General features: G+C 40.7%; 1 protein-coding gene across 1 annotated transcript in view; it reads left to right on the plus strand.

Moving 5' to 3' along the window:
* Window positions 1-14355, plus strand: part of T265_10723 (hypothetical protein) — a gene marked incomplete at both ends in the record, with an annotated part of 92346 nt that overhangs the window by 52453 nt on the left and 25538 nt on the right. Inside the window, one exon of the mRNA XM_009177183.1 lies at window positions 4946-5199. Coding sequence (XP_009175447.1) covers window positions 4946-5199 — 254 coding nt within the window. The remainder of the gene's footprint in view (window positions 1-4945; window positions 5200-14355) is intronic.

The raw sequence follows: 14355 nt of genomic DNA on the forward strand, positions 1-14355 counted from the left end.
GCGGGACGACAGCCAAACAGCCAGATTTGCTGCTGACTTCGGGCAGACATGTGAGAAGTCATGATACACGCACCATATCAGCATCTAACTTCAGTGAGAATCACGGGCGCCACAAAAGCACAGTAGATCCTCTCAGATGGTGGAGGCAAATCTGTTGGCACCCGACTTGTTTTGGATGGGTGGAGCATATTATCTGACGCGTGATATGCCATTCCCCACTTTGTTTGGTTTATGCACTATTTTGTTAAATCTACTCCGTTTTATTCACTGAAGCTAGTTCAGGCATCGTTTGTGTTCGTTTCTTATTACGAAATTGGCAATAATCCCTCTCCAGCAACACTGAGGCGCCATCTATGGCAACCAGAAGAAAAGGAGTAGTTTCATCCGAGCCAGAAATCAGCATCCAACTGTATGCTTTTCTTACACATTTCACCCAGATGTCGCGAATGATGTAGCTACCCGCCTGATTTCACGCAATGAATAGCATAGTAGACTTGTACCATTTTGGTGCACATATGGCAGACATTTAGATAAACATATGGCGCCCGGTAGAATGTAGGCCTGGATGTTTTAGAATCACACCTGGAATATGGTCACAAGACCGGAAAACTGTAAAACTTACCTGTCACATTTTCCTGAATTCACTTACGGTTTAAAATCGTTCGTTCTGATCACGTAAACTTCCCTGTTCACTTTGTAGCAAAGAATGACCTCAGCCGCCATCAAGTCAGTGCTTTCGGGTTGTTAATGCAAGCAAATGAATATCTTTCACATTCCAGATATAACAAAAACATACTACCTACTAGTCTTCTAAAACATATCCAAATTGGTCTTCCACCATTAACTTGTGTGCCCACTGTACATTATATTCATTTTATTAGCCAATAACAAATGTGACACATATGAAGCAACCAGGGTAAAATTTGTGCAGTTCGTTTCCAGATTTCACAATAAAATTACAGCGCCTTACGCATAACAACAAAGACAGGTTTTATCTATTGCATTCTTGGTTTTCGAGACTCAAGACAGGTCAAAAGATCGAAGCGAGTGATTTTTGGCCCTTACAGGTGATACGATTATATTTCGTTCAGACTACGCGTCCACCCTAAATTTTCCGTCATATTCTCGTCGCCAACATTTCAAAACTTCTTACTCATAAGTTCGAATTTCCTGTCTTTCTAGTGAACATGTGAACTGAGGTGGACCAGTACTGATTTTTTAATCGGGCTGAACACTTTTACTTCTCCACAATTGGCTCGTACAGGTAGTGAAATGACTCAAAAAACTCAAGAATGCACCTAATCACAACGAGGTGAAAGCACGCAGCTCCATTTCCCTATGTGACCTATGGGAGCCATCGTTTGTTTAACCTCGAGGGTTCTAGTGAACTTGTTGTGGTCTCATTTATGACTGACTTTCTGGGTGACTGACTGATGGGGAGAGAAAATGACCTATTTTTATGGAGCTTCCGCTCTGCAAGTTAAGCGAACATATGGTAAAACCTGAGAAGTACTGTGCAGCTTTTTCATCCTACTCGGGAACCATCAGCAGTAGGCATCACTCGAAGCTCAAAGGAATTTCGAACTCGCTGACTAGCGTCTCGAAAACTTAACTGTTCGGCAAAGTAATCTCTGTAAAAATAAATTGGTCCCTTTAAAGTGATCTTTTTTGAATGAATTTGTATTAGGTTTGTCGTTAGAACCATGGCCGCTCCATTTAGGTCGGTTGCGCTGGACGTTTAAGGGTAAATTGAACAAGCAAAAGCAGACCAAATAGTTTGATTATTCGCTTCAGCGCGACCAGTGGTTATTCTTTGCCGCAGGATGATTTGGCTTTCTGCACTGTGCAGAGTGGACACAATCACGCTGATTTCTCTCCACTTCATTTGGTATTGGTTGCTGGGCTGGAGATAAGAGGCTATGAAGCCATGCATTCAAAATCAATCTATAATGAAAAGCCGTATACAGACGTTTCATCCACTTTAACACCACTCTTGTCTGAACAATCCTCCTCCTGACCTGGTGCAATGATAGAGGTGAGTCCATATCAAAAGTGGAAGCACGGTGCACGATTTTCGCTCTTATTAGCACACATCCTGGGACACGACGGGGTTTTAAATCCAAACATTTGGCACAGAAGGTGAGCATGTTACTACCACTCCACCAACACACGCCAGACGCACCTGAATTTTCACATCTCAATGTGATAAAGAAAACAGACGGATGGCTGTTGGGGGGACATCTGTAAATAGCATGATTTCCAAGTGGTCACTAACTTCATGAGGACTTCCTCCTGGTGTGTATCATATGTTTAAAATTACAAACATACTTATCAAGCACACGGGAGAGATTACTGAACAGTCCTTTTTTGGTACATGGAGTTAGTTTTCCAGGCGGCACGAGAATCTCTCATAAAGTCACAGCTAAGAATCTAGTTTGTTGTTCAGCAACTTACTTTACTCCGTATAAACATTTAAAAGCATCGTCTAGTTGTTAAATTTAATCAAGTGATCCAAGTTTTATTGCGCTACTCACACGCTTTTGCGATTTATCTACTGACCAAACAAACTTATGTGGAAAGACAGTCATGTGGGTCTCTGATAGGCACTGATTTACACAAATATACTCATATGGTTGGTTTATGTTCAATTGTTTTCCATCTGAGGACAAAAACTCCTATTTTTTATGAATGATTCAGCTTAGTTGGGACAGCGAATGCTCTTTGATGTTGAAAGCTAGAAAGTCACGACAATCCCAGAAAAAAGAAACGAACACATGCGCTTACTGAGAAAAAACATCATTAGTGTAATTACCATTGTGGTTTATGGCGATTCTTCCAACAGTCACCGCAGAGATTCTCGTTCATTCTTTCAAAGTTTTGTCACAATTCAGAAGATTTTTCTTCCTCCACTACGTTAGTATATTCTTTTATTTTTCCAGCCTGGAAGGTTCTCCAGCAGAAACCTCTAGATGTCTAATCAACCGAGATTACCGTTCGTCTACTTAAGGGAGTCACGCCATGTTTACTCTGAAGGTTGTGTCTAATGAAAAAGTCACCATGTGGGTATTCCGTGCGGAATCAATCGTAGTTTTTAGCCCCAAGAACGTAACTGCGAAAAAATGAATGATGTTTGTCCATTATCACCTACATATCGGAACGATACTTAAAGCTTGGGCCACAGACATGAAAATTTCATACCAAATTAACGACATCCGAAAACCGGAAATATATATATGCTGGTACCGCCAAACTTCGCTTCGACACGTTCTTAACCCATTCCTACTTAGCATCTTCAAAAATGAAATAAGTTAAACAAAGATGTGTCCCCTGAATACGTAGAATCTTTGATTAGATGCACAAGAAATCGAGGAACATACAAGAGTAGGAGAGTTTGGGAAGCTACATGCCGGAACCAGNAAGCTACATGGCCGGAACCAGACTACCTCATTGCAAAATAAACTCTTTCCCTCAATTTTGCTTACCTAATTTTGATCTAATTTGTCAAAAAGTTGACAAGAAAGTCGTCAGTAACTTGTGACTTTTTTCGACTGCTTGATTACGTGAACGATTGTCTGGTACCTTACCTTGCATGGGCTCTTCAAGCACTCTTACTTTTACACCTCGGTTATAAGCCGATATTTCCAACAGGTACTCTGGTACAATTTTGGCAGTTTGCGAGCTACGCAATGTCACATCCTATGATCAAGCCCACATTGCAACTACGAACCATGAAATAAGTATGGTGAATATTCAGTGTTCTTCCCTGTAGCCATGTCATCTACTCAACACCCTGAGTTGCCAGATGATCTGTGTATTGACAAAATGGTATCAGAGAACACCGTAGGGTGGTGAATCACTTTTAGCTTTAGGCTAGAAATAAACAGGTCTTGCGCGTTTCAGCTTCTGGTGCAAGTAGACTGCACTACTGCGCATTTCTATGAATGGCTGGCTCATAAATTTATGGGGCTACCTAACATATGCCTCAAGATTTGGAACATTTTACGCAACTCATGCACTCATCAGTCTTCTTTTCAAAGCATCTTTCTGGTTTTCCTAACTCTTTTCAGGAAATATCTCGAGAGATTTTCAAGTTTTCCATTAATGCCGCTTCCTGTCTGTTGAACTCGGTCGCATTCTCTCTGTTACTCATTGTAAGTCCTAAATTAGCTTGCTGAAGCTACGAAAAAGCACGAACCATTCTTCACCTAACTCAGTCTAACTGGCACCAGGAACAACTCGCCTTAGTTTACATCATTTACGTTATAGGCAACATAAGAACTGCTATCTACTGTTTTAGTCGAATTCGTCCCTGCGCACAGTGATGGGGGTGTAGCGTACGCTAAACATTGTGTAAACGATTTTTGACCGTACTACCGCTTCGCTTGTATGTCCATGGGTTCACAGTGAACACAGCAATTCTGGACTTAGCTACTTCTCTTCCGGAACTGATGGTTCTTAGTTGAAGGAAGACCCTCAGTTGTGAAAGTATCTCAGGTGGTCGCAACCGCGTTGCGCAAACTGTAACAGCTTCACAACACGTATCAGGTGGCCACGTGGCTGTGGATCCACTAATTAATTAAAAATGGAACAACAGTCACACAAATACAAAGTGCAGGATAAGATTAAACTTCAGTTATGTTCATTTTCATGAGGGTCCGATAATTCGATTGATTGACTGCAGTTATCCCGGTGAACGTTAAAACTGATGAAATGAAGTGACGGAGTAAAACAGCAAGCGTTGGTTGAAACCACTCTGGTGAATTCTAAGGTAGGGCAGTGTAACTTAATTCATAGTTTTATCTCTTTGCTCCTAAAGCAACAAATTATATTTGTTCAGTTCAAATCTGGGTCGTCAATTGTTGGAGATTTTATCCTCTTGTCTAGAATAGGTCATTTATTTGCCCAGTGTAATCGTCTGGGATTTCATGTGGACTCGATATCTAAGGTTATCCGTATTAATAACCATAAAAGTAAACCACTAATTCTTTATTCAATGTTGTTTTTATTTCAGTTTTCTATAGAAGAAAACCGACCATCTGACACAGTTATCAGTAAAGTGGTGGCCTCTGATCAAGACAGTGGGCAAAATGCAAAAATTGAGTACTTTCTGGACAACACAGACACAGAATTTTTCCGGATCAATTCTGAAGACGGTACAATCCATGCAAAAACGAGTTTTGATCGGGAGCTAAGACAAAAGTGAGCCATTCTATATCTGTATTCGAAATGTGACATCTGGTTTTCATGTATATTCTCAGAAGATATACTCTTAGTTTCCGATCCAAGGTGGAAGAATAAACGACGCCGCAATTCTTTTTGTAGTCATGAAGGCGTACATCCAACTACCATACAGCTATCAGTGCATAAAATCGCTCCCCGAATACGAGAATTTCATGCCGATCTTTGAAGGCCAAACTGACGACACAATATATGCAAAACTGCCAAAGCTTGGATAAACGGACTACATTGGATAGATGAATTTAACAACAATAAGAAACAATGTAATAGAAACCTTTTTCACCCAGTTCAATCGCCCCCATGGAAACATCTAGTTAGTGGAGTATCATTTTGTAATATTTAGATGTAAGGCGTCGAAAAAACATTATCGTGAAACTTTGCTTTAGGTTTCTGATGTGCCTCAACTTGGCATAGGGCCAGTAATGTGAGTCAGTTTTTATAATAACCAAAGTCAACTGCATGTTGACTTCCGTTTCTCAGCTTCAGCTTTGTTTTCCCTTGTTATGAACAATTCTACTGACAGAAACACATTTGCGTACATGCCGGGTTAGTTTGTTTCAAATCTAGAAATATAAATCGGGAATGCTGGCACTGTTCTATTTAAAGTTGATACCTAAGTTGACACCTAACGGAATGCTCTGCTAATCGCAAAAGTAATACCCTTTCAAGGTGAAAAATTTCACGATATGCAATCAACCACAAACTATTTTAGTGCTACTAGGATGTTTAGCTTAAAAGCCCGCTTGCTTAACTAAAGTTGCTTCCAAGGGGTCAACTCTTCCTTCAGTAGGTGCGGTACCCGAGACAGTGTGGTGAAATTTCTTGGCTGAACACTACTCAAGTTTGCCGAACATCCTTTAATGAACCATTACTGTGTTTATTCATTTTGAGGCTTGTCAGGTAGGCGTGTTCTCCTTCGTTTCATCAAACGTTTCTCCTACTTAACACAAAGTTGTTTGCAACTGACAAAATGCACTGTTAAGAAAATATGTTTTGATATTTTGTACATCGTATTAAATGAAACATGAGGCGGCCTTCATGCAGTACATTCACTGAATGGGTATCAAAAACGAGAGGTGCTGCGTAGTTTCCGTAAAACACCGAAACGGTTTGAAACTGAGTGCTCTTCGTTATTCAGGCACAATTTGATTCTTATCCAGAACACATGGGTGATGAAAACTCAAAGCACCCCCGTCTGGTGAGCTCTAACTAGGATGAAATGGGAACGAATTTTCATACTCTTAAACGGCCTCAAAAGCAATGTGTTGCGTGGTATATAATTTCAGTCACCCTGCATGGAATTTTATTTCAATCTAACTATTTCAGCGAAATATACGCATTTTCAAACAAATTTGGTTTTTCGAGACACCAAACTTGTTTGCAAATCAGTGTATTGTCCTAATTTCGTGCAAGTTGGGTTCAAGTAGAACACAAGGTTGCCGGAAAATTGGAGATTGTGTCTACCTAATGGACCTTAAGAAAGGCGAAACGGGTCAAGATTTGTCGAGGAATTTTAGGCACCATTATGAGTAGTGTAATACGTCTATAAATGTTTTTAGTTTTGATGGGTCATTTTAGAAAACTGGCGCGTAAGCCGTAAAAGCCATCTGACTTATCTGGAATAGTGAACTGAAGCATTGTCTTCCAGACATAACATCAGTGTTGTTAGTTTTGATCAAGCAATCAGTAATTGTAGATTTCACATTTCTTACAATCCGTTGGGAAGCAAAGACGGATAAGTTTCGAGAAAACATCCTCCTAAATTAGCTAAGCCCACACAATAAATTGAAATCACACGTCAAAAAAGAGGTAGTATATTTTACAACCGAACGTCAGCCGGTCTCCACCTAGACATAGAAGACTTTGAAACAACTTTTAGTGGCCACTGGTTCATCAGGTAGGCGCCTGGTGCAGCATATTCAATTGCTTGAAAACATCATAAATGAGGGATTTAGTTGGGTTCCAGGTAAAACCAAATTAGTTTGCAACTGAGTGTATTTCGCTGGAGCGTCACCCTCATCCTAAATTACTCCATTGTTTAGGATTTCAGAATATTTTATTACGCGGTTAATCTTTCTCCTAAGTCTCAAATATATTCGTCACTGAGTGAAGAACGGCATCTGCACCTGAACAGACGATATAGTTATCATCTAAACTATGAAATAGCAAAACACGAAAAAACACGGCTAAAGTTTCAGTTTGTGCAGTTCTCGAACGTCATGTAATAGAATGTACGACCCCCACGCAGTGAAATGAATTTGGTACCACTTAATTAGTTTCCACTTAGCATTTTCCTTTTATAAACTATCTACTTAGTCGATTTGTTGCAGTCATTTTGACTCTTGGCTGTAGGAGACCGGCTTTTCCTAAGAAATGTACATTTTTCAAGTTGCTGTGAATGACTAAACTTTACTTAATTTTGTACCTGGATTGTACACATTGTGGTTCGTTACTAACTGACTATGTTAGATCTGCATGAATTAGTTCCCTCTTTGATATTGTGTCTCCCTTCTGTGTCTTTCAAATAAATCAAGGTGACGCGGTGTCACATTTTGATGCGGTATAGTGCTTATTCCAAAATAGGCATAATCCTTGAATACTATCTAGTAAGGACTAAGCCTGTAAGACTTTAACCCGAAAGCAACACACAACCAAAATAGGACATAAAGAAAATGCTTTCCACTACTAGCCACTACACTTTCGTGGTTACCTGCTGGATGACGTTTTTGAAGGATACATAACTAGATTCTCCAGAAGAACACCTTGCCCTAATAGTAACACAAACAGAGTGAGTTCATTTACCACCACATGCGGAAAACATTTCAGATGTTGAGTGTTGAATCATTAACCAGCCAGAGTACGGGTGTTTACGCAGGCATATTTTCAGTGAAGTCGCTACACCAACCACTTATTTACAAATCCTCAGGAAAATTAAAGGAAATCTGAGTGGTGGATGGTCGTGAGACAGGTGTTTTGCGTGATTTTGAACACCTGATGTGAGGGTAAAAATTGGAAAGCAATAATCTGAGAGATGGGGTGTAACTGTATATCAGTGTGTCATTTCTTAAAACTGCTACAACCAGGATATTACAGTACTGAAATCCAATACGAACAAACTTGAGAAAAACCATTAGAAGAACGTGGAATAAATCATTGCGGAGTACTAGAACAACATATAAATTGTCACAAGAGTGGTTACAATAATTAATGGCAACATCTCCCCTAAGTTGCAATTCTTTGTGTCTAAAAATGAGACTGATCAAAAAGAATCATTTTAAGGTCGTTGAGATGCATTCGAAACTTTGGCCGCTGATTCTCTCAGACAGTTTCGGATTGCCCTATATTTCACTCAGCTGCCGAATCACAAAACCAGGGCATCGGGTTTTGCGGACAAATCCATATCAGGTTGGAATTCTTGGTTCGACAGACTCATTCTCCGGTGGGGCAAACACACAAGCAGACCCTGTTACAAGTGCTAATTGAGCCACACTTTGTTTTATACATATATATTCCATGTGAGCTGAGTTATTATCACCTTTAGATGACATACGAACTAATACCTACCGTGAGTCTATTAGGTTGCTTACGCACTCGTATACCAGCAGTTACCGCCTCAGAAATACTCGTTCTCTATCTGAATAAAACTGTCATATATTTTTTGATAACAGTTTTATTGGATTATTCCGAAAAGTTGATTTTAGAACATGAAACTTTTCGACGGACAGCAAACAGCTCACGTCTTGCGAAGTTGACTTGTGCGTCCGCTGAAGAATATATATAGTGAAAACATTTGTTGCAGAGAAGGAACAAGACTAGGTTTTTGACTCGACGTCTCAAAAACTTTCTGCCGGCAATCGGTTGAATTTCAAAACCAGAAAAAGAGAGAATTCGCAAATCACTGAATAGATTTCGGTTCTCATAGACGAACGACTTCATCTAAATGCCGTGAATACACCTGTTCAAGTTAAACCAATACATTTGGGGGACTACTGAAGAATGAACCCAAACTGTTGTATCTTGCTGACGGTGAGGCAACCTCAGTCCTTGACTCCCTGATTTTCTCACTATGCTATATCAGAAGGCACGATAACTTTTGGTAGTCCTTCATGAAGGTGAAGAAATATTATTATAACTGTATTTATAGAGTCATCTCGGAATGTGCCACAATGTCACGGTAGAATATTCATCAACGTCGATAAGCATCGAGCTTTATATGCTCGATGCAGATTCCCTGACACAGTGAACAATGGAAGCATGCCTTCGTTTAATCCGTAGCTCGCACGTGACGCATCCGTCCAATCGACGTGAAGCTTGGTTATTAAGAGCAGCAACCTGGAGCTACCCCCTTTTGTTGTGGTCTTGTCTGAGTACACTGCCTGGAACGCCGTTCCAAAAGTTTAACCATATAAGGAAAGCTAATATGAGAAGGTCTGCAGTCAAAGTTTTGCTGTCCGCTGCAAGAGGAATATGGAGGCACTAAAGTCTTGCCATTGCGTGGTCAAATTTCGCATATTTACGTAAGAAACGATACTACCCTTATCGACTTAGGGTAGGTTAGAAAATATAGATCTTAAAAACAGAAAACTCCGATCACACGGAATATGTTGTTGTTCGCTAGTAGACTACCCAGCGGAAATGAAGTACAATTAATGCTTACCAGGAGTCCGTTTTGGCTCAAAATACATATGTTTCGCATGGTAGGATCATGAGTGAGAAGTCTGTTCATTGCGCCAACGAACTGGGCCGGTCCAGTACAAACAAATCGATCAAACTATCAAGTCACTGGCTTCTGGTAGGGCCTCTAAGTAAACCCTAAGACTCGTGTCTTGCGGGTCAAATTTTCAAGATAAGCACTTCGAGCACACCCATTTGCTTGAAGTAAGAAGCCGAGGTGTTCCATTAGCTCTTTTCATTCTTCATTTATTGGCTCTCATCCACACTTCAACAGGTTCAAAGCTAGCCATTTACACAAAACTCTTGTAGTTTTGAACTTTAGTCCCTTTGATGCAGTCAAAAATCTTATTCACGATGAAGCATTCAAAGCCCATGCTTTTCATCATATTGGGCAACAGGCATCTGTTGCTGAAATTTGCTTTCTTCTTTGGTCTCCGTGTTGATTACAAAACACGTACACATTGTTGATATTAGTCAAAGACTTTCTCTGTAGTTTGACAAACATCGGCTGCTTATGGCCAGTGCGAACATTCGACATAAGAGCTTCTATCAATATATTTAGATACTGAGGACCGAAAAACAGTTACGAACTCATTTGGATTGCTTGATCGTCAAATACTGGTGTAACGGTGATACTACTGGTCGGGAGGCATGCGAGTAGTATGTTTTGCTTTTGTAAATTCGCTTTGCGTCTCTTGAAAACGGAGATCTGTTGCGTGTTCCTGATACTTCGTATTTAGATGACGAAGAATAATCAAAGACTCATAATATTCCGCTTTCGTTGCAACAGAGTCAATGTAAGATTAAAAGACTACAAAATTATGTGAATCTTTCCCGATCTTGTCTGAAAAAGAGCCAAGTTGTTCCATTATTATTGTCCTATAAACTGGATCCAAATGTTGCGAACCGTGTATCATTTTTGTCTAAATATGAGCGCCACTCGTAACAAATCAACTAAATTTAGTTCACTAAGGGTATCGTAAAGTGCCGCGTTGGGTACATTTACTGTACGTCGCATCTGAGAGAGGTGAGAAGAGGTGGACTGTCGTTCAAAATCTCAATATTCAGACATGCATACGAATTTATTTCACGACAGATTACAGAAGCTTTGTGGTGTTTCGAAATGGCTTCTTAAAATCTTGAATGATCTGTGGTATTCGTAACGCCACAATCCGTATGGTTGTACAACATTCCAAGCAAATGTCTGAAGGTAATGTTGGAGGATACTTTGTAGTTCTAAAGTTGCGCCGTTTGAACGCTGTGCTCCGACACACTACAATGAACGCAGAAAGGAACCGTGGCTATCCGGCAATCCAGAATTCGACTGCGATAAACTTGACTTTTTGTGGTCATTGCTCTATGGATCAAAACTAACCAAAATGTCTTCCAACGAGGCGGAAGATATTTTGAGTGATCATCATTCAGTTCTGACCGCCGTGAGCTCCATTACCCCGCATCGGTGCACTCTGCCTTTGGTTGGCTCGTAACGTAGACTCCCATGCTGTTCCAAGAGGACAATATGTTCGACTCTTGGACTGTTTCCATCTTAAAATGTCTGTGTCAATGCTATAACACCAATTAACCATACGTGTTTTGTAAGGTTGCTGAAGGTAGCTGAAACTCTTCGACAGCCCACGACCGGTTTCACCCTTCTTGGGGCCCATCAGATAGGCGCCGTCCACGAGTTTCCGTCAATCATATGTTTTGCTTGAAACCAGATTGCTCGAAATTAGTGAATCTACACTCATTTGCAAACTAATTTGGTTTTTCGAGAGACTCCTTTTGGAACCCAGCTAAATCTCTCGGTTTTGATGATTCTAGACAAGTGCATGTGCTGAACCTCAAGTCGCCTCATGTTTCAGTCGTTAAAATATTCGAGACATCGCGATATATATATATATATATCAAAACTGAAAGATTCAGCTGAGTTCCCGCTGAGTCTTTCATATGTGGATTCGGGCATTTGTTCAACTGGTGATGACTATTTAATATGTGCTAGATATCCTTTGACTACAGGGTGGACTCGTTAATTTTCGGCCCACGAGGTGGGATTTAAGCAAACATATTTGCGGATAACAAAAAGCTCACTGATATGAGAGCATTTATCTCCATTGTTTTAGGTATTTTGCCCTAATAACACTACCATCACAGTGTGTATTGACACCCACTTAAAGCAGTTATTTTGTGGTAGCTACAGAAATGACCGATAGAGGATAATCTGTGCCAAATAGCTCGTTTGCCCCAAAGCAGAGTGAAAACCTATCTGGCTGACTTACAGTTAGAGCACTGCTGACAGCCACAAAACAGCTGCAAAATGAGAGAGCAGAAGGACCTGAGGCTTTGCCAAGAAACTGTTGAGCCTGGGAAGACCGACCCCTAAAATAAAATTCTCAGACTTCTGCACATATTTTTGACCCAGAGGACATTCTCCAAAATCTCATGGATGCAAGTTTCACTCCTGTGTATACAGAGAAAGTAGATTTATGGAAGCATCATCACTACAAGGAAATCAGCTACACAGTTGGCAATATAGTCCATAAAACGATCAGCTGGCTATTTGCTGACGTTCAGTTGAGACATTTTTATGAATTCCAGTGCGGCATTTGGGAATGTTGGAGCGAATTCGCCTCAAATTTTTTTCCGAAAAACCGATAAAATGGAAATTTCTCGACAGTCTGAGTACATCCCCAATTCCCGAAGTTCGTCCAGCAGGTGGGTGCTGTGCGTCGCCCTAAGAAAGTCTAGGTAACTATGCTGTGAGAGCTATGGGAACACGTTGAAGTCCAAAGGAATTGACCGGTACCGACCGTTATATTATCGTATTTAGGCAGTTTGATGACTTGTGACAGGCCGCCGAACGTACGCCGGCCGAGCCCATTCTGTTGGTTCATACGGACGCGAAGGGTATGGGCGCAGCGCCACATTCAGCTGAGCTGTCCGTGGATGCCTACATTACGCAGGTGTCCAGTGGTTTGACCACTGTTGCTTGGCATAATCTATTTGGATGCAACCCATTCATCCGAGGGACCTAGCAGTCTTTCCATCTGCAAACTTTACTGTTACTAAGGTTAAAATGACATTGTACAAGCAGTTGCTTACTAATACCAAACCGGTCCACAGGTTTGGATTGAGATATCGAAACCCCACTAGTTTTGCTTTGATTGCTCTTGTGCTGCTACTATTAACTTCTCTCCTGGAATGGCTGTTCTAGCGTACCATCAAAATTGTCTGAAAAAGTGAATCATATCTATATGAATTAGTGATCCTCCTAAGTATAGATTAGATAACCTACACTCCACCCTCAACTGGCCCATTAACATAGGAGGCCACATAATCTCTAGAGATTACTGAGTGAAACTTTTATGAGTAAAAAATACTATATTCAAGTAATGCCCTCTCGTCATGAGGATTTTCCCATCCAAGCTTGCCTGTACTAGAATAATTATCATATTTCAAAATGGAAAATAACCAATCAGAAATGAACAGGAAGCTATTGCGTGGTTTCAGTAAGCCTAAGAGGCACGTACTGATATCACATCTTAGTTTTACCGGCTTCAAAGCCAGTAGACAAAACTCTCGAGTAGGAAACGCCCAATAAAAAATGTAAACTTTCATACCACCCCGAAAATTAGCGAATCAACCACAAACTTCACTGCAAATCCACCACATCTCCATCGCTCCCCATCCACTTCTAGCCAATTCCTGTTGACTGATTTGTTTTCTAACTAGACTGAATGGCTTCAGCATGTTAAAAATTCCCTTCCGTTGATTATTGATCTTGTCTTGATAGTTGCGGAAAATTCGTTCCGTGACATTTCTCCGAACCATTCAGTTAACTAGAACGTGCTCAGCTATATTGACTTGGTTAATTCCACTTTACCTAATTGATTCATGTTTTCTTTTAACCTTGTCGTCGAGGGTGGTCGCAGTCGTGCACGCAATCCGAACGTTACTCACCCCCACCAGCAATTCAACCCCTAATACGAGCATCACCAACCAGAAACACAATTTTTTTCAATTCCCAATGACAATTCCGTGTATCTGTTTAGCTCCGTTTTGTGCGTCTGTGAAAAACCATGTAGGATTGGATTCCATTGCAGCTCTCTTTACTTTTAGGAGATTGCGGCCAAGACGATATATCACCCCCCCCCCCGTTCAAGTTCGGTAATTTATCACCAGCACTGCTTGAAATCAGAAGTCATTAGAAGGCTAAATATGGTAAAAACATTTATGTGGTTGAAACGTTAGATGAACACCACCCGAATATTGGACGGAAAAGTCTGCCTAATTATTACTTAACCTTAATTTTCCGTCAATACAGCGGAGTTGAAATGAGTTTCCGGACAAGCAACAACAATCCGACTACATTCTAGGTTGATGGACTGTCTCAGAACGGTGTTGCCAGATGATCAAACGAGGCTGTGTTTCGATGGCTCGAGTGCT

The sequence above is a fragment of the Opisthorchis viverrini genome, assembly GCF_000715545.1.
Source record: "Opisthorchis viverrini unplaced genomic scaffold opera_v5_398, whole genome shotgun sequence".
NCBI classification, from domain to species: Eukaryota; Metazoa; Platyhelminthes; class Trematoda; order Opisthorchiida; family Opisthorchiidae; genus Opisthorchis; species Opisthorchis viverrini.